The 23,637-nt window shown below is 41.9% G+C and overlaps 1 protein-coding gene across 1 annotated transcript in view; it reads right to left on the reverse strand.

The window, feature by feature from the left end:
- Positions 1-800: 800 nt before the first annotated feature.
- Positions 801-23,637, reverse strand: part of LOC117514994 (receptor-type tyrosine-protein phosphatase zeta-like) — a 233,993-nt gene continuing 211,156 nt past the window's right edge. Inside the window, 6 exon segments of the mRNA XM_034175555.1 lie at positions 801-1,170; positions 11,000-11,135; positions 11,211-11,353; positions 17,487-17,635; positions 20,492-20,621; positions 21,502-21,575. Of these exon segments, the coding sequence (XP_034031446.1) occupies positions 1,018-1,170; positions 11,000-11,135; positions 11,211-11,353; positions 17,487-17,635; positions 20,492-20,621; positions 21,502-21,575 (785 nt within the window). The 3' untranslated portion in view covers positions 801-1,017.

Consider the following 23,637-nt stretch of genomic DNA (forward strand, 5'->3'; position numbering starts at 1 on the left):
GAATTTGTACCAGAAGATGTCGAGTAAGAAGTGACGTCTCCGCAGTGACTCACAGAGAGGTTTGTCCGTCCTGCTGTTTGATGTTTGTGGGACGTCTCCCGCTGCTTCACGTGTCCAAACTTCACAGGCGTACAGACGTCAGGTGACAACAACAGCGTTGTGACCCTCGAGTTTGGTTACCGTGGTAACTGTGATGGTTGGTGCTCTGCTGTGGACTTTGTCTTTATGTCCAGGGCCTCGTCATTTGCGATGACTCTATTGCTGCCGTATCCGTAGCGACCAGCAGCGTCCTGGCAGACTAATGCTGAAACCAGACGTCTTGGTTTTCTCTGAGACTGGTTCAGTGTGAGATCCATCAGGAAAAAGTGCTTTTTGGAGGAGATTCAGGATTCAGCCTGGACTGAGGTGGAAGGGTGGCATGAGGACTCGACAGCAGCGGTACGGCGCTGCCGCCTGACTGAGACCTGAAATGAGTGTGTCTTCACTGGTCGTGATGTCTGAACTTTCCTGAACAGCGTCACAGATGGTGTCTACAAATGGCAAGGACACAATTAAAGACTCTGACGCCATTTTTCCAAGACTTCTTTAATGTCTCTAACAAACACGTCAGTACATCATCACACTTAGTATAAAAACATTAACATTTTCCAGCTAATCCAAGTCAGGTGATGCATCAGAATGACCTAAAAAGCCCAATATAAAAACGTAAAAGGTATAAATAAGAATTTGGTCCATTGAAGCGATTAATATTATTTACATTATTATTACGTTTCCGCCATGAAGATATTTACAGAAACGAGCTTTCATCCCAAATTGGCTCAGTGCCAATAAATATAAAGATTTCTGACAAAGTGAAGCGTTTCGGAGCGGGACAGCATGAAGACATCAGTTAGGCTCAAAGCAGTTAAAAATACAAAAAGGCACAAATGACGATGATCGCACAATGTCCAGAGCCAGCAGACACCAGAACTCAAACGGTTACGTTTAATCCATCAGAACCGGTTTCTGTTCTTGCACTCAGACCAGTGACTCCAGGCTCTCTGCGCCGGGATCGGCGGTGGCGGTTCCCACCACAATGGTTCCGTTGTTGTCGAAGGACTGGAGGGTTTTCTCGTCTTCCTGGGTCCCAATCAGACTCAACATGGCTCGGTACAGGAACTGGTACTGTTCCTGAAAGAACCACAGAATGCCGTTTAACAGAAAGGTAACGTTCATTCAGAGGTTCTGAGCTGGATGCTAACGGGGGAACTTGTGAGTTGGTAACCATTTGCATTATTATGTTGCAGTTCATCATAACTGGTGGCCTTGTGTGTTTTGTCCTCAATAGTGAGGCGTCCTAATGCTGGTCGCATGATTCAGTGTCCCACCAAAAAATAAACTCAAGAGAACAGACTGACTTCAGCCCACGTCATAAAATACAACTTTGTAATGTGCCGCACAACAGCAAACGTGACAAACACACACAAGGCTGATTTTAACGTGTTTAAAGTCAAACATGTTAAAGTCAGCATGTTTTGACTAACATGTTTGATTTTTAATGTATTTTGACTTTGATGTGTTTTGATTTTAACATGTTTTGCCTTTGATGTGATTGATTTTAATGTGTTTTGACTTTGACATGTTTCAGGGTTCTCCCCAGACAATGGAACAACAGCACCGTGCCATCATAGTGTTATCACAGCGCCGTTATACTGTGCTCTGCTCTCAGGTAGTTTTCTAAAATCCAGCCAGGCTGTTTGTGATGAACTGCCTGCTCGCCCCTCCACTGCCAAGAGAGAGAGGACAGTAGACACTACACGTAAAATAAATAAATAAATAAAAAAATTAATAAACAATCATCTTCACCACACAGCTTCAGTGAAACAGTAAAGTGTGAAAAACTGATTGAGAAAATTTTTTCCATCCAGGATTTCATCATTAAAAGAGCAGATTTACTCCTTTACTTCTTCCAGAATTTTTTTTTTCATTTTCTTTTTATTATTGTTGTTTATGCACCAATGACACCAGATCAGATTACTTGTATGCGAGAACTTACTTTGCAATAAAATTGATCCTGATTTGACAATCAAATCAGTCCAGATTTAGCTCTTGTCCAAAAAAGACAATTAGGGGTTATATTGTTTTTTTTTTTTTTAAATAAGTATGCAATTCCACTCAAAAATGTTGAAAAAAAAAAACTAAACTGTCAATGTGACAGAAAAACTCTGCCTGTCTGACTGGATTAAAATGTACAGTGTGTCATTTTTAAAGAAGACAGCAAATGTTACGTCCATCAAATATTAATGTGTTTTTAAAAAAATTTTTTTAATGAATTCTACGTTAGGCCAAGATACGCCCCTGGTAAAAATTTCATTGAAATCTGTTGAGGATTTTTTTTTTTTTTTTTTTAGTAATCCTGCTAACAAACCAACCAACAAACCAACAAACAAACAAACGGACACAACCAAAAACATAACCTCCTTGGCGGAGGTAACCAGTCAAAATGACTCCCAGAGCTCCGCCTTGGGTGATAATTGCCAACAGCACCGCTATACTAAACATTTCTGGGGAGAACCCTGTGTTTCATTAATGTGTTTTGATTTTAATGTGTCTTGACTTTATTGTGTTTTGACTTTAACATGTTTTGATTTTGATGTGTTTTGACTTGAATATGTTTGACTTTGATGTGTTTTGTCTTTGATGTGTTTTGACTTGAATGTGTTTAACTTTGATGTGTTTTGTCTGATGTGTTTTGACTTAAATGTGTTTGATTTTGATGTGTTTTGTCTGATGTGTTTTGACTTAAATGTGTTTGACTTTGATGTGTTTTGATTTTAATGTGATTTGACTTTGACGTGTTTTGACTTTGATGTGTTTTGACTTGAATGTGTTTGACTTTGTGGTTTGACTTTGACGTGTTTTGATTTTAATGTGTTTAACTTTGATGTGTTTTGTCTGATGTGTTTTGACTTGAATGTGTTTAACTTTGATGTGTTTTGTCTGATGTGTTTTGACTTTGACGTGTTTTGTCTGATGTGTTTTGACTTTGACGTGTTTTGTCTGATGTGTTTTGACTTAAATGTGTTTGACTTTGATGTGTTTTGATTTTAATGTGATTTGACTTTGACGTGTTTTGACTTTGATGTGTTTTGACTTGAATGTGTTTGACTTTGTGGTTTGACTTTGACGTGTTTTGATTTTAATGCGTTTTTGACTTTGATGCATTTTGACTGTGTTTGACTTTAATGTGCTTTGATTTTAATGTGGTTTGACTTTGACGTGTTTTGATTTTAATTTGTTTTGACTTTGATGCATTTTGACTGACGTCTTTGCATTTAATGTGTTTTGATTTTAATGTGGTTTCACCTTGACATGTTTGACTTTGACGTGTTTTGATTTTAATGTGTTTGACTTTGATGTGTTTTGCATTTGGCGTGTTTTGAATTGAATGTGTTTGACTTTGGTGTGTTTTGATCTTAATGTGTTTTGGCTTTAATGTGGTTTGACTTTGAAGTGTTTTGATTTTAACGTGTTTTGACTTTGAAGTGTTTTGACTTTGATGTGTTTTGACTTAATGTGTTTGACTTTGATGTGTTTTGACTTAATGTGTTTGACTTTGACATGTTTTGATTTTAATATGTTTGACTTTGGTGTGTTTTGATCTTAATGTGTTTTGGCTTTGATGTGTTTTGACTTTGAAGTGTTTTGACTTGAATGTGTTTTGATTTTAACATGTTTTGACTTTGTGTTTTGATTTGAATGTGTTTGACTTTGGTGTGTTTTGATCTTAATGTGTTTTGGCTTTAATGTGGTTTGACTTTGACGTGTTTTGACTTTGAAGTGTTTTGATTTTAACGTGTTTTGACTTTGACGTGTTTTGTCTTTGATATATTTTTACTTTGATGTGTTTTGACTTGAATGTGTTTGACTTTGACGTGTTTTGTCTTTGATATGTTTTTACTTTGATGTGTTTTGACTTGAATGTGTTTGACTTTGACGTGTTTTGTCTTTGATATGTTTTTACTTTGATGTGTTTTGACTTGAATCTGTTTGACTTTGACGTGTTTTGTCTTTGATATGTTTTGAGTTGAATGTGTTTCACTTTGATGTGTTTTGACTTGAATGTGTTTTTGACTTTGAAGTGTTTTGACTTGAATGTGTTTGACTTTGATGTGTTTTGAGTTGAATGTGTTTGACAAGGCTGTGTGCTTTCACCAATACTTTTTACAATTTGTACTACTGATTACAGGAAAGTATACCCCAATAATTTTATTTTTAAATTTGCAGATGACACAGCAATCGTGAGCCTCTTGCATAAGGACACGGACCCTTTTGTCTACTACAATGAGATTGACACCTTTATTAAGTGGTGTGACAAAAACACAAGAGATGGTTTCTGACCCAAGACACGTGACAACACACAAGCCAGTAGTCACTTCAGACCAAACTATAAATCAAGTGGCAACATATAAGTATCTAGGGGTCCATGTCGATAATTTGCTAAACTGGAAATCACACATTGATAATTTGTGCAACAAATTACAGCTTGGGACTCCGACGAGGGTGGTCACATCTCCTCCAATCTCCCTTATCTCTCTGCTTTAACCTTCAAGTCCCTACTCCACCAGACTGTGAATTCCTCAAAACTATATTGGATTCTGGATCTATTGGACTACTATTGGATTAACCATGGAATTGATCAGCTGGTCTGTGAACGCTATTGACACCATTTTTTCTACAAGAAGGTCAGGACCGGGGGATCCTGCCTGCCCAGATGGAACGTATCCTGCGAGCTATGTCCTCGACTCCTGGAGTTCCTGGCGTGTTGCATGCTTGGCGCCTTTCTCGGTTGAGGATGTCGAGGATTTATTCATTTTTGGTCTCATGATAGCAGGGCTGGTACTTTTTTGTCTTATGTGCTGCCCTGATCTACTGGAAAATTGGCAAGACGGCGGCATCAAGAACCACGGGCCCTCGCTTGTCTGTCATGATTAACGAGGTTGGCAAGGCAGTGCATTCTCAGACTGCATTGACTCTTGAACTCAGATGCAAATTGGATGACACCTTGGAGCAGATGCGTGCCTTGCAGTTGAAGCTGAAGGTTTCGGAGGCCGGTGAATATTCTTAATTCATAATTGGGATTTGGCTGTTCAAGTGGAACTGTTAAAAAGTGTTTTTCACTGCTCGGCTGCAACACTACAGGCCATCTAGCATCAAGGTCAATTGCCCACTGTTTACCTCCAGAGGAATTTATCCAGCCTCTGGTGAGATTATTCGGCTCCATTCTTATCTTAACCCACAAGGACAATAAACTGACAGACTTACACATGGACTGAAGCATGCTCCAGTTTTCTCCTCTCACCTCTTTCCTGCCCCTCCCTTCCTGTGGCAGGCCTCCGTTCTTTTCCAAGCTGGCAGGCAGCGCGACTTGATAGTTGCAGCGGCTACCAACACGCTCACATTGCCTCAATTGGAAAACGGACTGTTTCAAGTTTAGTGCACATAAACAATGTCAAATGTATATGTGTTGTCCTAATTCTGATGTGTGCCATTATTACAGTAAACAAGTAATAACTGTAGATCAATTGCTGTTTGTATGTGGGATGTGAGTGCGGAAATCTGAAATTTCCCCATTGAGGGATGAATAAAGGCTTATCTAATCTAATCTAATCTAAAGTACAGCAGAGAATGTATTTTTTGAGACGACTGAGGCTTTATGGTGTTAGCAATCAGATAATGCTAATATTTTACAAAGCTAGCTTAGAAAGCCTAATTAGATATGGAATCACTGCCTGGTTTGGTGACCTTACAGTTCAACTCAAACATAGGTTGTCTAACATGCACAAAACAGCAATGAAAATAAATGGTATGAAAAAATATGAGTCCATTGAGAAGCTGTATAACCAATCAGTTATGACACAGGCAACAAAAATCTGCTCAGACTCCACTCACCCACTGTCCTCAGAGTATGAACTTCTCCCTTCAGGAAGAAGATTTCGTATACCAAAGTGTAAAACAAATCGTCTCAAATTATCATTTGTTCCAGTTTCTATCAAACTGTTAAACAATGCAAGTAACTAGTGCAGGGGTGGCCAAGTTCGGTCCTCGAGAGCCACCTAAGACTGTCAGGAAGGTGGCTCTCGAGGACCGAACTTGGCCACTCCTGAACTAGTGCAACAGAACAACGTGCAACAAACTTCAGCACTTTAGCATCTGGCACTTTTCTCAGCACTTTAAATAGTTGAATGTCTCTGTGTTATTGTAATGTATGCCCTGATTTTAGTCTAGATTTTAATTGTTGTGTTTTATGTGATTTGTGTCCTTTTTAAATGTTTTGACAAATTTCCCTAATGGGACAATAAAGTTGACCTTGACCTTGACTTGAATGTCTTTTGATTGTAACGTGTTTTGACTTTGTTTTGACTTTGACGCCTGGGGACGCCACTCCATGCATCTATGGACTGCTCAAAATCCACAAACAGGACGTGCCACTCAGGCCTATTGTATGTAGCACAGATTCCATCACGTACAATTTGGCCAAGCACCTCAAGTGGATTTTGGCTCCTCTAGAGGGTAACTCAGACCACCATGTGGAGAACACACAAGATTTTGTGAACAAGATCAAGGACCTGCAGCTGGAGGAAGATGAAACTATGGTGTCATTTGATGTGACATCGTTGTTCACCTGCATCCCCACCGCTGAGGCCATCTCAGCTGTGAGGCAGAGACTGCTGGAGGATGTGTCTCTACTTGAAAGGACCAAACTCACACCAGACCACATCTGCCAACTCTTGGAGATCTGTCTTAACACCACGTATTTCCTGTTTAGGGGGAATTACTACAGGCTACTACATACATGGTTGTGCGATGGGGTCTCCGGTATCCCCCATTGTGGCCAATCTGTACATGGAGCGAGTGGAGAAGACAGCCTTGATGTCTTTCATGGGCATCTCTCCCAGTCACTGGTTCAGATATGTTGATGACACATGGTTAAATTCCAGCAACAGGAAGTTGAAGACTTTACAGAACACATCAACTCGGTGGACTCCAATATCAAGTTCACACGTGAGGATGCCAGAAACAACCATTTAGCCTTCCTGGATGTGATGTTACAATTGGAGAGAACAGGCAGCTCCAGACAGGGGTTTACAGAAAACCAACTCACACTGACCAATATCTGCTCTTTGGATCAAACCACCCCCTTGAACACAAGCTCGGGGTGATCAGGACTCTTCAACACAGAGCCCTACAGGTGCCCACAACTGCAGAGGGAAGGGCTAAAGAACAACAACTTGTCCAGAAAGCCCTCACAGTATGTGGGTACCCACGATGGTCCCTGGACAAAGTGCAGAAGTCTCAAAGAACAAAGAGACCAGACAGACAGGAGACGGAGCCCTTATTGAGCAGGAGTAGGGGAAAAACTACAGAGGATCTTCAGACAGCACAAAATCCCAGTTTACATTAAACCTGTTAACACCTTGAGACAGAAATTAGTTCGCCCTAAGGACAGGATCCCTAGTTACAAACAGAGAAATGTAGTGTATTCTATCAGATATCAGGAAAACTGTAACGAACACTACATAGGTGAGACTAAGCAACCTTTATACAAAAGGCTATACCAGCACCGCAGAGAGGTTGCCAGTGGACCTCAGTCTGCAGTTCATCTCCACCTTAAAGACACTAACCACACGTTTGAGGACAAGGAGTTAAAATCTTAGCCAGAGAGAAGAAATGGTTTGAGAGAGAGGTGGCATTCTATGTGAAACAGTTGAAACCCAACCTTAACCGGGGAGGGGGTCTGAGACACGCTTTGTCCCTGTTTACAATGGGGTACTCAGATCAAAGCAGTTTCAGTCTTTTGTTCATGGTAATGAGTCATTCACGTCATCAGGAGAGTCATCAAGGGAGCCATCAGGAGAGGCGTCCGTCCCATCATTAGGAGGGACAGCTGACCTGTCATTAGGAGGGTGCTAACTAGAGCACAATAGTTGCTAATTAGAGCTATTGTTTAGTCACTAACCTATAGCAGTCGGCCTCTCGGTAGGAGGGGTCTGGTTAGGTTTAAAACTTCAGCTTTTGTGGCTTCTATTTATTCTTCTCTACAAGAGTCAAGACAGAAGTCAGACTACCAGAGCAAGAATTTTAGCTGAGGAAGCTTCTGCGATTTGAAGCGAAACATCCTCGTGTCAAGCAACCCAGTCCAGTCGAACATTCAAGCTTCTCTACTTTTGACTTTGACGTGTTTTGACTTGAATGTCTTGATTGTAACGTGTTTTGACTATGTTTTGACTTGAATGTGTTTGACGTGGTTTTGACATGGTGTTTTGACTTGAATGTGTTTGAATTTGTGTTTTGACGTTGATGTGTTTTGACTTGAATGTGTTTGACTTTGTTTTGACGATGTGTTTTGACTTGAATGTCTTTGACTTTGTTTTGACGTTGATGTGTTTTGACTTGAATGTCTTTGACTTTGTTTTGACATTGATGTGTTTTGACTTGAATGTCTTTGACTTTGTTTTGACGTTGATGTGTTTTGACTTGAATGTCTTTGACTTTGTTTTGACGTTGATGTGTTTTGACTTGAATGTGTTTGACTTTGTGTTTTGACGATGTGTTTTTACTTGAATGTGTTTGACTTTGTGTTTTGACGTGTTTTGACTTGAATGTGTTTGACTTTGTGTTTTGACGTTGATGTGTTTTGATTTGAATGTGTTTGACTTTGTGTTTTGACGCTGATGTGTTTTGACTTGAATGTGTTTGACTTTGTGTTTTGACGCTGATGTGTTTTGACTTGAATGTGTTTGACTTTGTGTTTTGACGCTGTGTTTTGACTTGAATGTGTTTGACTTTGTGTTTTGACGTTGATGTGTTTTGACTTGAATGTGTTTGACTTTGTTTTGACATGTTTTGACTTGAATGTGTTTGACTTTGTTTTGACATGTTTTGACTTGAATGTGTTTGACTTTGTTTTGACGTTGTGTTTTGACTTGAATGTGTTTGACTTTGTTTTGGCGTCGATGTGTTTTGACTTGAATGTGTTTGACTTTGTTTTGACGTCGATGTGTTTTGACTTGAATGTGTTTGACTTTGTTTTGACGTCGATGTGTTTTGACTTGAATGTGTTTGACTTTGTTTTGACGTTGTGTTTTGACTTGAATGTGTTTGACTTTGTTTTGACGTGTTTTGAATTGAATGTGTTTGACTTTGGCGTGTTTTGATCTTAATGTGTTTTGGCTTCAGTGTGTTTTAACTTTGAAGTGTTCTGACTTAAACATGTTTTAACTTTGAAGTGTTCTGACTTAAACACATTTTGACTTTGACGTGTTTTGACTTAAGTGTGTTTGACTTTGAAGTGCTTTGACTTTGAAGTGCTTTGACTTTAACGTGTTTTGACTTTGATGTGTTTTGACTTTGAAGTGTTCTGACTTGAATGTGTTTGACGTGTTTTGACTTTTAAGTGTTTTTATTTTAATGTGTTTTGATTTTTAAGTGTTTTGATTTTAACGTGTTTTGACTTTGATGTGTTTTGACTTTTAAGTGTTTTGATTTTAACATGTTTTGACTTTGATGTGTTTTGACTGACGTGTTTTGACTTTGACATGTTTCATGTTAACGTGTTTTGACTTTGACGTTTTTGACTTTGATGTGTTTTGATTTTAACATATTTTGACTTTAATGTGTTTGAGTTTGATGTGTTTTGACTTTAATATATTTTGATTTTAACATGTTTTGACTTTAATGTGTTTTGATTTTAACATGCTTTGACTTTGATGTGTTTTGACTTTAACATGTCTTGACTTTGATGTGTTTTGACTTTGACGTGTTTTGACATGAATGTGTTTGACTTTGATGTGTTTTGATTTAAATGTGTTCTGACTTTGACATGTTTGATTTTAACGTGTTTTGACTTCGACATGTTTTGACCTTGACGTGTTTTGACTTTCATGTGTTTGACCTTGATGTGTTTTGACTTTCATGTGTTGACCTTGAGTGTTTTGACTTTAATGTGTTTTGACTTTGAAGTGCTTTGACTTTAACATGTTTTGACTTTGAAGTGCTTTGACTTTAACATGTTTTGACTTTGAAGTGCTCTGACTTTAACGTGTTTTGACTTTGAAGTGGTTTGACTTTAACATGTTTTGACTTTGAAGTGCTCTGACTTTAACATGTTTTGATTTTAACGTGTTTTGACTTGAATGTGTTTTGACTTTGATGTGTTTTGATTTTAATGTGTTTAGTGTGTTTTGATCTTAATGTGTTTTGACTTTGAAGTGTTCTGACTTGAATGTGTTTGACTTTGATGTGTTTTGACTTTGACGTGTTTTGACATGAATATGTTTGACTTTGATGTGTTTTGATTTCAATGTGTTCTGACTTTGACATGTTTGACTTTAACGTGTTTAGACTTCGACATGTTTGACTTTAATTTGTTTTGACTTGAATGTGTTTGACTTTGATGTATTTTGATTTTAACATGTTTTGACTTTGAAGTGTTTAACATTGATGTGTTTTGATTTTAATGGGTTTTGACTTTGACATGTTTTGACCTGGACGTGTTTTGACTTTGTTTTGATTTTAACATGTTGACTTTGACATGTTTGACTTTGATGTGTTTTGATTTTAATGTGTTTTGACTTTGACATGTTTGATTTCAATGTGTCTTGACTTTGACAAGTTTGATTTTAACGTGTTTTGACTTCGACATGTTTGACTTTAATTTGTTTTGACTTTAATGCATTTAACTGTGTGTTTTGACTTTAATGTGTTTGACTGTGTGTTTTGACTTTAATGTGTTTGATTTTGACGTGTTTTGACATTAATGTGTTTCCATTCTGCTGTGCCCAAATGTAATATTGAGGAAAACACAGGTATTCCATCGGTACTCAGTATCAGCAGATATTGATAACAAAATGACTACTCCAAATCAGGATTTGTCCTGATTTGGAGTAGTTTTTAGTTTTGATTAAAGACAAAAACAAGGTAACTTTATTGTAACATCCGTTAAACAGGAAACTCTTACAATGTCAGAAAAGACTCCTGGTCTCATCAGGTTTGTTAATTTAGCCATTTGGAAGACGTCCACACAACCTTTGACCTCCAACTGGTGCATCAAAGACGACAGAACACAAAATGTTCCTGCTGTGACTCCGCCCACACTAAAAACAAACAAAAACAGTTTGATAAACAAAATCCATAAAGTTCCCTTAACGAGCAATCAGAGAGCGTCTTACTCATCGTGGACAACAGTTGGCCCGTCACTGGCGGCGTTCCCGTCTTTTACCAGACGGAGCAGCTCAAAGATGTTACGAAGTGGACTGTCAGGGTTTGGCCAGCGGGGGGCGCGGTAGTGTTTCACCTCCAGAACATAGTCGTCCTATTAAAAAGAAAACCACAATAAGCCACACCCCTTTACTTTGACATATGTATTAATTTTACATCCTGTCAATTTTCAATTCAATTTATTTTCATTTATATAGCGCCAAATCACAAGAGTTGCCTCACGGCACTTCACACAAGTAAGGTCTAACCTTACTAACCCCCAGAGCAGCAGTGGTAAGGAAAAACTCCCTCTGAGGAAGAAACCTCAAGCAGACCAGACTCAAAGGGTTGACCCTCTGCTTGGGCCATGAAAATTCATTAAGGTATATCTTATATATTATATTCCAATTCTTAGGTGGAACTATGCCAGTATACAAAGGTATATCTAAATATCTAAAAAGGAAGAGTAAAATAAAAGAGTAGAAAAGAGTAGAGTAGAGCCACTTAGGCACTTAGCCACCATGACACAGACACATATTACAGAACAATTCACAAAATGAATATACAGGAAATGTTGCCAGTGCACAGGACAGGAGGGTCACCAGCACAAATACCACACCCATCTCTGGATGAAGCTGCACCTTAAACAGGGAGAAAAAAACAGAATCAAGCATCAGAAAGACAACAAATACAGTATAATTTGTCAGCATTAAACAACAAGAAAAACAAGAAATACTAAGGTGATCACCGGCCACTAGCCCTAAGATTCACTAAAAGACCCAGAATTTAGGTAAAGTTGAGGCTGCGGCCCGCTCCAATTACTAATAAAATGAATTACAAGAGTAAAAAGCATAGTAACATACTATGCCAGTATTCTAGCCATACGAAAGGGAAAATAAGTGCATCTTAAGTCCGGACTTGAAAGTCTCCACAGAATCTGACTGTTTTATTGATGCAGGGAGATCATTCCACAGAACAGGGGCACGATAAGAGAAAGATCTATGACCTGCAGACTTCTTATTCACCTTAGGGACACAAAGTAGTCCTGCACCCTGAGAATGCAAAGCCCGGGCCGGCACGTAAGGTTTAATTAGGTCAGCTAGGTAGAGGGGTGCCAGTCCGTGACCAATTTTATAGACTAGTAGCAGAACCTTAAAATCTGATCTCACTGGGACAGGAAGGGGTGTAATGTGGCAAACGTTCCGCTTCCTGTCAAAAGTCTGGCAGCAGCATTTTGAACCAATTGGAGAGTCCTAATGCTGGACTGCGGTAAACCAGAAAATAGAACATTGCAATAGTCCAATCTAAAAGAGACAAACGAATGAATCACGGTCTCAGCATCAGCCATAGACAGGATGGGATGAATCTTCACTATATTTTGCAGGTGGAAGAAAGCAGTCCTTGTAATATTTCTAATGTGGCGGTCAAAGGACAACGTAGGATCAAAAATTACCCCAAGGTTCCTCACTTTGTCAGTGTGATTTATGACACACGAGCCGAGGCTGAGCGTTAACTGGTGAAATTGATGTCGATGTCTCACTGGACCAAGAACCATCATTTCAGTCTTATCAGAGTTTAAAAGCAGGACGTTTCTAGACATCCAGCTTCTCACTGATGCAAGGCAATCTTCTAAGGATTTTATGTGAACGAGATGACCAGCAGTTATCAGCATGTATAACTGAGTATCATCAGCATGGCAGTGAAAGGTAATCCCAAAACGCCGCAATATGTGCCCAAGGTGTGCTATATAAAGGGAGAAAAGCAATGAGATACTATCAAATTCAGTAAATCCAGGTAATACCTCAGTAGTGGTGCCCACCTCAATAGCAGGGTGTAGTGGCTGGGTTGAGGCATGTTGGGATATGTTTAACCTAATGTCTTCTATTTTCTTCTCAAAGTAATCCAGGAAATCTTGTGCTGTAAAAGTAGAGCGAACTACAGGTGGTTGTCCATGAATAAATGTTGCCACCGTGTCGAACAAGAACTTTGAGTTCCGCTTTGTAGCCAGTAATGCATGCTTATAGTCTAAGATAGCATCACGCCACGCAAGGTGGAATACTTCTAATTTTGAGCTACACCATTTCCGTTCTAGATCTCTTGCCTTATGCTTGAGATCATACAAGTAATCATTGAACCAAGGTGACTGTGTTTTGGGGTAGCGCGGTTTTAACAAAGGTGGCGCAATCATGTCGAGTGTAGTTTTGAAGGCTGAGTTTAAACTAGTCACAAGACTGTCTACTGATTATTTGCCAAATGTGATGTGAAGACATCAGGCAGTCTAACTTTGAGTTCAGTCTTAGTTGAGGAGTTGATGCATTGCCGTAGTGATAAATAAGGTTGTTGTTCCACTAAATATGGCAGCAAAACTGTAAACTTAATAAGGGAATGATCAGAGACCACTGATGTAAGAGGCATGATGTCAATATTCGTGACAGCAATACCACATGCGAAAACCAAATCCAGGGTATTTCCACTAATGCGCATCGACTCCCCAATGCATTGCTGAAATCCTAATGCATCCACAATTTCCATAAATGATTTGCAAAGGCTTATTTATATGAACTCTAAAGTCAACAATGATCAGAACGTTATCTGCAGTAGTTGACAAGTTAGAGATGAACACACCAAATTCATCTAAGACATGGGTGCCCAGGTTCGGTCCTCGAGATCTACCTTCCTGACACTCTTAGTTGTCTCCCTGTTCCAATACTCAGATAAACTGCACTATCACCATAGTGGATTTTCTGCACTAAATTCCCCACTAAGCTAATGGATTCCACATACACATTTCTCATTAACCTTGCAGGGTCTCTAATCACCTGCTCCGCGGCCTGCTGTAAATTCCTAATGTTACCCTCTCTGTAGAGCTCTATCTATGTTTGCAGACAAGATGGCGGCGCCTTCCCCAGTAGGGTGGAGGCCGTACGGCATCAGCAAGCCACAGCAGCCCCAGAACAAAGGCCAGTTATCAACAAAACTAAAGCTTTGCTGTCTACAAAATTGCACCAACTACCTATTAAACGATGTCAGTCTGCTAAATGCCTCATCAGTACCCTGGGAGGGGAGGGGACCAGAGACTATTAAGCAATGCTGACACATCTTTCAGCCAAGGTCACAAGTCCTCTCTATGTCCATTTTTGTGACCTCTGAGTGCTTCATCCTGACATCATTGGTGCCGACGTGAATAACTATGTGACTATATCTCATGTCATGTTTCTGTTTTCCCTTCTGCAGCGTCAGCACCCCAAGATGGGATGCAATGTCAGGAGCTCTGGCCCCAGGAATACATTTAACATCAGCCGGCGTCTGTAACCTATCTTTGCGGGTGATGGAATCCCCTGTCACTAAAGTCTGTTGTTTCGGCATGGAGATAGGAGTGGAAGTCACTTGTGGGCTCAGAGAATTCACATCAGGAAAATCCAAGGGGTAGAACCGATTCACAGTTCACAGTGGCGAGTGTGATCGGGGTACCACAACTGGGCACCAAGCCCTACGGGGCTTCCTCCACCTAGCCACAGTCCGAAAGCTGTCCTCCACAGCCGGCATTTCTAGGCTGATGCTAATGGGCTCACGAGCCGGCCAAACACTAACCTCATCTGGAGTGCCCGTAACATCTAACTCCACTGAGTTAAGAAGCTGTTCTAACTTTGGGACACAGCTCTCTAAGAGAGCCACCCTATCTTCCACCATCACGCAGGATTTATGGAGGGTGTAAAGTAGTGTACTTTGTGCACTAGAAAATTCAAGAGTATAGCCAAGCAAGCACGAGCTAACTCCTAAGGCTCACACAGGATTCACACAGATGCAAATAAATTAATTAAAATTCACAGCAGTTACACTGAAAAAGTAGCAGAAGTATTAGACTTGAGGAACAGTTAAAAAAACAAACAAAAAACCTCCTACGAATAAGCCACTCCTAAGATTAACACAAGAGTAAAGAGTTACAACACAAGAGCTAAAATTCACAACAATTACACTAAACTAACAGAAGTATTAAAGAAACGGGTGGGGGGGTTGAACTAGCTAAACACTCGTGAAAATGGTAGCCACTCCTAAGATTTACATAGGAGTAAAATAATGACCTAAAATTCACAGCAGTTACAATGAAAACTAACAGAAGTATTAAACAGTTAAAAAGAAACAGCTATAAAAGTAACGGCGGGGAGGGAGAAGGGAAGTTGACCTAGTTAGCAAAAGCTAACCACTAGCGATGATGACCGTGACATCACGGTCAGAGCAGCATCATCTGCTCTGACCGTGACGTCACGGTGTGATGACGCTGCTCTGACCATAACATCACGGTGTGATGATGCTGCTCTGACCGTGACATCATGCCACGATGACGCTGCTCTGACTGTGACATCACGGCATGATGGTGTGATGATGCTGCTCTGACCGTGACATCATGCCACGATGACACTGCTCTGACTGTGACATCACGGCGTGATGGTGTGATGATGCTGCTCTGACCGTGACATCATGCCGCGATGACACTGCTCCGACCGTGACATCACGGTGTCATGACGCTGCTCTGACCGTGACATCACAGCGTGATGATGTTGCTCTGACCGTGACATCACTGTGTGATGATGTTGCTCTGACCGTGACATCACGGCGTGATGATACTGCTCTGACTGTGACATCATGGCGTGATGGTGTGATGACGCTGCTCTGACGTGACATCACGGTGTGATGACGCTGCTCTGACCGTGACATCACGGCGTGATGATGTTGCTCTGACCGTGACATCACGGCGTGATGATACTGCTCTGATTGTGACATCACGGCATGATGGTGTGATGATGCTGCTCTGACCGTGACATCATGCCGCGATGACGCTGCTCTGACCGTGACATCACGGTGTGATGACGCTGCTCTGACCGTGACATCACGGTGTGATGATGCTGCTCTGACCGTGACATCACGGCGTGATCATGCTGCTCTGACCGTGACATCACGGTTGTGATGATGCTGCTCTGACCGTGACATCACGGCGTGATCATGCTGCTCTGACCGTGACATCACGGTTGTGATGATGCTGCTCTGACCGTGACATCACGGCGTGATCATGCTGCTCTGACCGTGACATCACGGTTGTGATGATGCTGCTCTGACCGTGACATCACGGTTGTGATGATGCTACTATGACCGTGACATCACGCCGCGATGACACTGCTCTGACCGTGACATCACGCCGCGATAACACTGCTCTGACCGTGACATCACGGTGTGATGACACTGCTCTGACCGTGACATCACGGTGTGATGACGCTGCTATGACCGTGACATCACGCCGCGATGACACTGCTCTGACCGTGACATCACGCCGCGATGACGCTGCTCTGACCGTGACATCACGCCGCGATGACGCTGCTCTGACCGTGACATCACGCCGCGATGACACTGCTCTGACCGTGACATCACGGTGCGATGACACTGCTCTGACCGTGACATCACGGTGCGATGACACTGCTCTGACCGTGACATCACGGTGCGATGACGCTGCTATGACCGTGACATCACGCCGCGATGACACTGCTCTGACCGTGACATCACAGTGTGATGATGCTCCTCTGACCGTGACATCACAGTGTGATGATGCTGCTCTGACCGTGACATCACGGTTGTGATGATGCTGCTCTGACCGTGACATCCCGGTGTGATGATGCTACTATGACCGTGACATCCCGGTGTGATGATGCTACTATGACCGTGACATCACGCCGCGATGACACTGCTCTGACCATGACATCACGCCGCGATGACACTGCTCTGACCGTGACATCACGGTATGATGATGCTGCTATGACCGTGACATCACGCCGCGATGACGCTGCTCTGACCGTGACATCACAGTGTGATGATGCTGCTCTGACCGTGACATCACGGTGTGATGATGCTGCTCTGACCGTGACATCACGGTGTGATGATGCTGCTCTGACCGTGACATCACAGTGTGATGATGCTGCTATGACCGTGACATCACGCCGCGATGACACTGCTCTGACCGTGACATCACGGCGTGATCATGCTGCTCTGACCGTGACATCACGGTTGCGATGATGCTGCTCTGACCGTGACATCACAGTGTGATGATGCTACTATGACCGTGACATCACGCCGCGATGACACTGCTCTGACCGTGACATCACGCCGCGATGACGCTGCTCTGACCGTGACATCACAGTGTGATGATGCTGCTCTGACCGTGACATCACGGCGTGATGGTGTGATGATGCTGCTCTGACCTGTGTAGCTTCCAGTATGTAGTCCTGGACCACCACCATGTCCTCATTAGCCAAACACATGTGGGTCTGACTCTGCTGACTGACTGTGAACGTCTCGCAACTGATTTGTTGACCTTTGCCGGGCCAGAACACACATGGCTCCGCCTCCTCCATCTGCAAACACAGAAGTCAACATGACCAGGATTTGTAAGCCGGGGTCGCTGATTGTTCCGCCGTGCATTCACTGAGCATGTGTCCTTTCTGAGAGTCAGCTGCAGTTCATCGATTATCACCTCGTTTCTGCTTCAAACTGACTTTGAATTATTTAAGTGGTTTTACTTTGTCATTGGGCAGCACGGTGGCTTAGTGGTTAGCACTGTTGCCTTACAGTGCGAAGGCCATGGGTTCGATTCCCACCTGTGTCCTTTGTGTGTGGAGTTTGTGTGTTTTCCCTGTGTTTGTGTGGGTTCCCTCCTTCCTCCCACAGACACACAGGTTAGATGGACTGGATACTTTAAAATGTCCGTAGGTGTGAATGTGTTTGTTTGTCTGTGTGTCCCTGTGACAGACTGGCATCCTGTCCAGGGTGAACCCCGTCTCACACTCTGTGACTGCTGGGATAGACTCCAGCCCCCCCTCGACCCTTAATTGTACTAAGCAGTTGAAGGTGTGTGTGTGTGTGTACTTTGTCATCTGATGGTAAATAATCACATTATTCCCTTTGATATCTTGGGTGAAGAGACTCAGACTCGGAGGAGCTGCTGTGGTCCCAAATCATGCATGTGCAGTGAAGGCAGGGTGGACAAATTTTTTTTTTTTTTGGGGGGGGGGGGGGGGGGGCGTTCGGTCGGTCCATTAATATATTTATTTTCCTGCTAAATATGGACAAAAATCAGAGCTCCTGTTGACTTTCTGCTTTAATTCAACACATTTAACAAAATTATCACTTTAACATTAAACTGGTCAGATTTTAAGGTTTTGTTATTAACATACTCACACTTGTCTCCTTCACAGTTATCTGAATGTCTTGGTGGCTTCTCTCACTAGTCTGTTAAAATGATAAATATTGCATGTTTTAACTAAATGTACTGTTCGACAGCCCTGTCACCTTTCTGTACCTAAAAGTTAAGACATGCTCAGTGTGAAGGTATCTGAGACATTCCTCCAGCCTTCCCTTCTCTTGTCACACGTCACACAAATGGCTCTGTGTCACACTGCAAAACCCTGATCAATCACAATGTCACCCAGACAGTCTCACAGTGGGACGTGGCTCCGAGACCCCCAAGGACTTGTAAATGAAAAGGACCCTTGATCATCACAGTCCTGTCATAGATAGGAGAACAACTACTACCGTATTTCCGGACTATAAGTCGCACCGGAGTATAAGTCGCACCAGCCACTTTATCCATTATAAAGAAAAATAAACCATAAATAAGTCGCACCGGAGTATAAGTCGCACCAGCCACTTTATCCATTATAAAGAAAAATAAACCATAAATAAGTCGCACCGGAGTATAAGTCGCACCAGCCACTTTATCCATTATAAAGAAAAATAAACCATAAATAAGGTCCACTGGACTATAAGTCCCATGGACATACAGGTATGTTAACATGAAAAGTTCAGATGATAATATTGTGACGGCTACCGTTTTCGGATGCATATTTCACCAGTCGCAACTTGTAATCTGCAGAGTATGATTTTCTTTTTGGTGGCATTTTTTCGGGCCTTCTCCGTTGTCTTGTTATGTTATCAGTAACGTTAACATTTTTATTTTTCTATGGTAGTCAGAAGTCGCAGAAACAGTCACACAAGCCTTGAGTGCCCTCTCTTGAGCTGCATTTTACCTACAGATATGTTTGTATTTTGCGGACCACATTGCGAGCCGAACCATGCAGCACCTACCTGCGCAGCTCATGACCACCCAGCGGTGTCGATCCAGCTCCTTCCAAGTGCACACGCTAATCCTCCGCCGTCGCTCACCCGGTGCTCCCACGCAGCTCTCAGCGTCAACTTAAACACTCTGCTCACACTGATATCCAAGGGTTGAAACTGTTCTGTTCGCCATGCCGGAATAACAGCAAGCACCGTGTTCGTCAGCTTCACACGCTGTGGGTGAGGTGAGGAATACGCATCCAAAGTTCTGTTCTCTGATTGGTTATCGCGACCAGCGTGAACTATAGGATGGCCGTCATACTACAGTGCCCATGATGCATTGCATTTCCTTTTCCGGTGGCCATTTTAAAACATAGATCGACTCTCTCACGTAAAATTGTTTTGTTACAGTAAATTAATTGAGATCCTACCGGTATATTTTTCATTTATAAGTCGCACCGGAGTATAGGTCGCACCCCCGGCCAAAACATGTAAAAAAGTGCGACTTATAGTCCGGAAAATACGGTACTTCCTTTTCCTCTAACTCTGTGTTTATGTGTGAACAAATGTATTGTGTTAACACTGTATGCATAATTTCTTCCTCCCCTGATGTGGATAAAACCTGTGCTCAGAAAGCCACACTTTACACTGTTCCAGTCAGAGCACACTCTCTGGTTGAAATAGCGTCCAAAGCTTTGTATTAAAGCCTGTTATTTGACAAACAATGTCCTGACTCTTTCTTCTTCCACACACAAGCCTGAAAATCCTTCAGCCTTGACATCTCCTTCACAGTTATCCGTGCGTCTTGGTGGCTTTCCTCAGTAATCTCCTTCAAGGTTATCCGAGTGACTTGGTGGCTTTCCTCGCTAGTCAGATTTACTGTACAATTCTATACAGTTTGTGTTTCTGAATATCTAACAGAAATGTTCTTGTGTTCATCCCCTGACTGTGAGGTCAGTATTATTTGTACCACTATTATGGTTTTAATGTTTTTATTTACTTTATATTATGTTTTTATTTTTGGTTTTACTCTTAATTTAAAGGAAATCATTTTAGAAATATTAATATAATGAAGCCTGAATTTTGTTCAAATTTGATGTGAAAGTTTTTCATAACACTGATGTTGTCTAGGCTCCGCCCACAGCAGTGAGACTCACCTGGCCTGACCCAGGCAGTGACACAACAAGCTGGACGTTATTGTCCCAAATCATCCTCCAGAAGTCCTTTATGGTGCCTGGCAGAGGATTCTGGGTAATGATGAACTCGGCATGTCGCCGGTGACCCTGCAGGAAGAAAATGGAAACTGGTATTAGTCAAAAAGGAAAGCATCCCATCACAAAGGGGAAGTTTGTTTTTAGCTCAGGACAAAAACTATTTTAATCCAATGGTGACCGGTTTAGAACACAAACACAGTCATGGGTCCGGCTTACATCTGGTGGCAGTAAAAATCATCCATTCATCTATTATCTGAACCTGCTTCTTCCAGTTCAGGGTCACAATGGGCGGAGCCTAGCCCAGAGCAGGAAGCTACAAATGCTCACAAATGACATTAGAAGCGACTGTTAGCACGGAGATGATCCACATGGAGGTCAACGTGTTCACAAAAAAAAAAAAAACTTTGCAGAATGACCGATTATACCATTTCCCGCTACCCTTCCTCTCCTGGCCTGTTGGGGCGCTGACCATTCTGCTGACAACAGGAACTAGCTGTGCATCAACAATTAATTTATAACAACTCAGTGGAGACAGATTTTTGTCTTTAATTTTTTAATAAAGCTAAAAAAAATGACCTAAAATATTTGATGATTTGTAAAATGTAACAAAAATTAATAAAACAAAGTCCTGGGATTTAAATCCTGCGACATTCCAAAATTTGGGAATGACTAATTTACAAAAATAATCACAGTTCAAGAAACTTGATGAAAGGATTTTTTTTTTTTTTTTTAAATCAAGTCACATGACATTCCAGCCAATCACACAAGGAATCCATAAATTATGCACCTTTATTTATTTAATTTAAGTTGTGTTCGGGAACCGTTAGTGACGCCTTGAAGCTCCGTCACGGACATGCAACACGCTACGAATGTTCAGGAACATGATTGGGATTTTTATGTGACTTCTTAATGCGTCAGGCCTTCAACTCGGAGAAGCTAACGTTCTTACCGTGATGTAGGAAGCGTTGATGTAGTCTGGTGTTTCCCCTGTTGTCACAGAGAGACGCACACGTGACCTTTCACCTGTGAAAAAATTACAAGCCATTCATTAAACCATCAAAGAACAAGAACCTCAATCTTCAGTTTCAATTTATTTCATTTTATATAGCATCAAATCACAACAATCACAAGCCTCATTTAAGGGGAGGACAGCTGTAGGTTTAAGCCAGGTTTCACATAACCCAATCATATCTAAGTGATGATCCATAATTAGATAATTTATCACCAGTGATTTTGAAGACAGTGATCTTATGTTAATGAGACCCAGACTAAGGACCTCAGTGGGGTTGACAATTGGACTGTGCGATTTAGGGCTGGTTCCAGAGTAGCATATATAAGATGCCTAAAATTAGGTGAGGTTTCAGAGGTTCCACGTGGGTTGAAGTTAGCAGATACAAAATATTTGATGTTGCAGGAACAGCCAGTGGAGAATCCTCAATTTCATGTCATCCAATGTAGTAATGGGTATTAAGTTTGCAAAGCATATCCCTCTATGATTTTTATGGACATGTCTACAGAAGTAGGCCAGTCTCAACTTGTTGAATTTCCCTACCTGGCAGATAAACTGCACTGTCACCACAGTGGATTTTCTGCACTAATTTCCCCACTAAGCAAATGAATTCCACACCCACATTAGTCAGGGTTAGGGTTATTTTTTTGCTCTTGCTTGCCTCTACTGGTGGTTGGCTCTCACTGCGGTATTGTATCACTTCCTGTTCCGGAGCACAGCGGTGTTTTGCTGTATCTGTTAGCTGTTTAATCTGCGCAGTTAGATTGATCTAGTTACCTAGATAACGATTTGTTTCACAGTGTTATCTTCACGTGCCTTAACTAAAGCACGCCCTCTGCTGAATCACCTCTAAATTATTTACACGTTATTCACTTTGCGTGTTTTTAGGAATCCGCTAGGTTAGCGCAGCTACTAGCTCTTAGCCGGTTTAGCATGGCGGCTTCTCCTGTCTCTCTCGCACTTTTCTGCTCTGGGTGTGAAATGTTTAGTTATTTCTCGGCCTCCTTTAGCAGTAATGGTACTTGTAATAAGTGTAGCTTATTCGTAGCTTTGGAGGCCAGGCTGGGCGAATTGGAGACTCGGCTCCGCACCGTGGAAAATTCTACAGCTAGCCAGGCCCCTGTAGTTGGTGCGGACCAAGGTAGTTTAGCCGCCGTTAGTTTCCCTCTGGCAGATCCCGAGCAGCCGGGAAAGCAGGCGGACTGGGTGACTGTGAGGAGGAAGCGTAGCCCTAAACAGAAGCCCCGTGTACACCACCAACCCGTTCACATTTCTAACCGTTTTTCCCCAATCGGCGACACACCCGCCGAGGAACAAACTCTGGTTATTGGCGACTCTGTTTTGAGAAATGTGAAGTTAGCGACACCAGCAACCATAGTCAACTGTCTTCCGGGGGCCAGAGCAGGCGACACTGAAGGAAATTTGAAACTGCTGGCTAAGGCTAAGCGTAAATTTGGTAAGACTGTAATTCACGTCGGCAGTAATGACACCCGGTTGCGCCAATCAGAGGTCACTAAAATTAACATTGAATCGATGTGTAACTTTGCAAAAACAATGTCGGACTCTGTAGTTTTCTCTGGGCCCCTCCCCAATCGGACCGGGAGTGACATGTTTAGCCGCATGTTCTCCTTGAATTGCTGGCTGTCTGAGTGGTGTCCAAAAAATGAGGTGGGCTTCATAGACAATTGGCAAAGCTTCTGGGGAAAACCTGGTCTTGTTAGGAGAGACGGCATCCACCCCACTTTGGATGGAGCAGCTCTCATTTCTAGAAATCTGGCCAATTTTCTTAAATCCTCCAAACCGTGACTATCCAGGGTTGGGACCAGGAAGCAGAGTTGTAGTCTTACACACCTCTCTGCAGCTTCTCTCCCCCTGCCATCCCCTCATTACCCCATCCCCGTAGAGACGGTGCCTGCTCCCAGACCACCAATAACCAGCAAAAATCTATTTAAGAATAAAAATTCAAAAAGAAAAAATAATATAGCACCTTCAACTGCACCACAGACTAAAACAGTTAAATGTGGCCTATTAAACATTAGGTCTCTTCTAAGTCCCTGTTAGTAAATGATATAATAA

Source organism: Thalassophryne amazonica, chromosome 8 (genome assembly GCF_902500255.1).
Source record: "Thalassophryne amazonica chromosome 8, fThaAma1.1, whole genome shotgun sequence".
NCBI classification, from domain to species: domain Eukaryota; kingdom Metazoa; phylum Chordata; class Actinopteri; order Batrachoidiformes; family Batrachoididae; genus Thalassophryne; species Thalassophryne amazonica.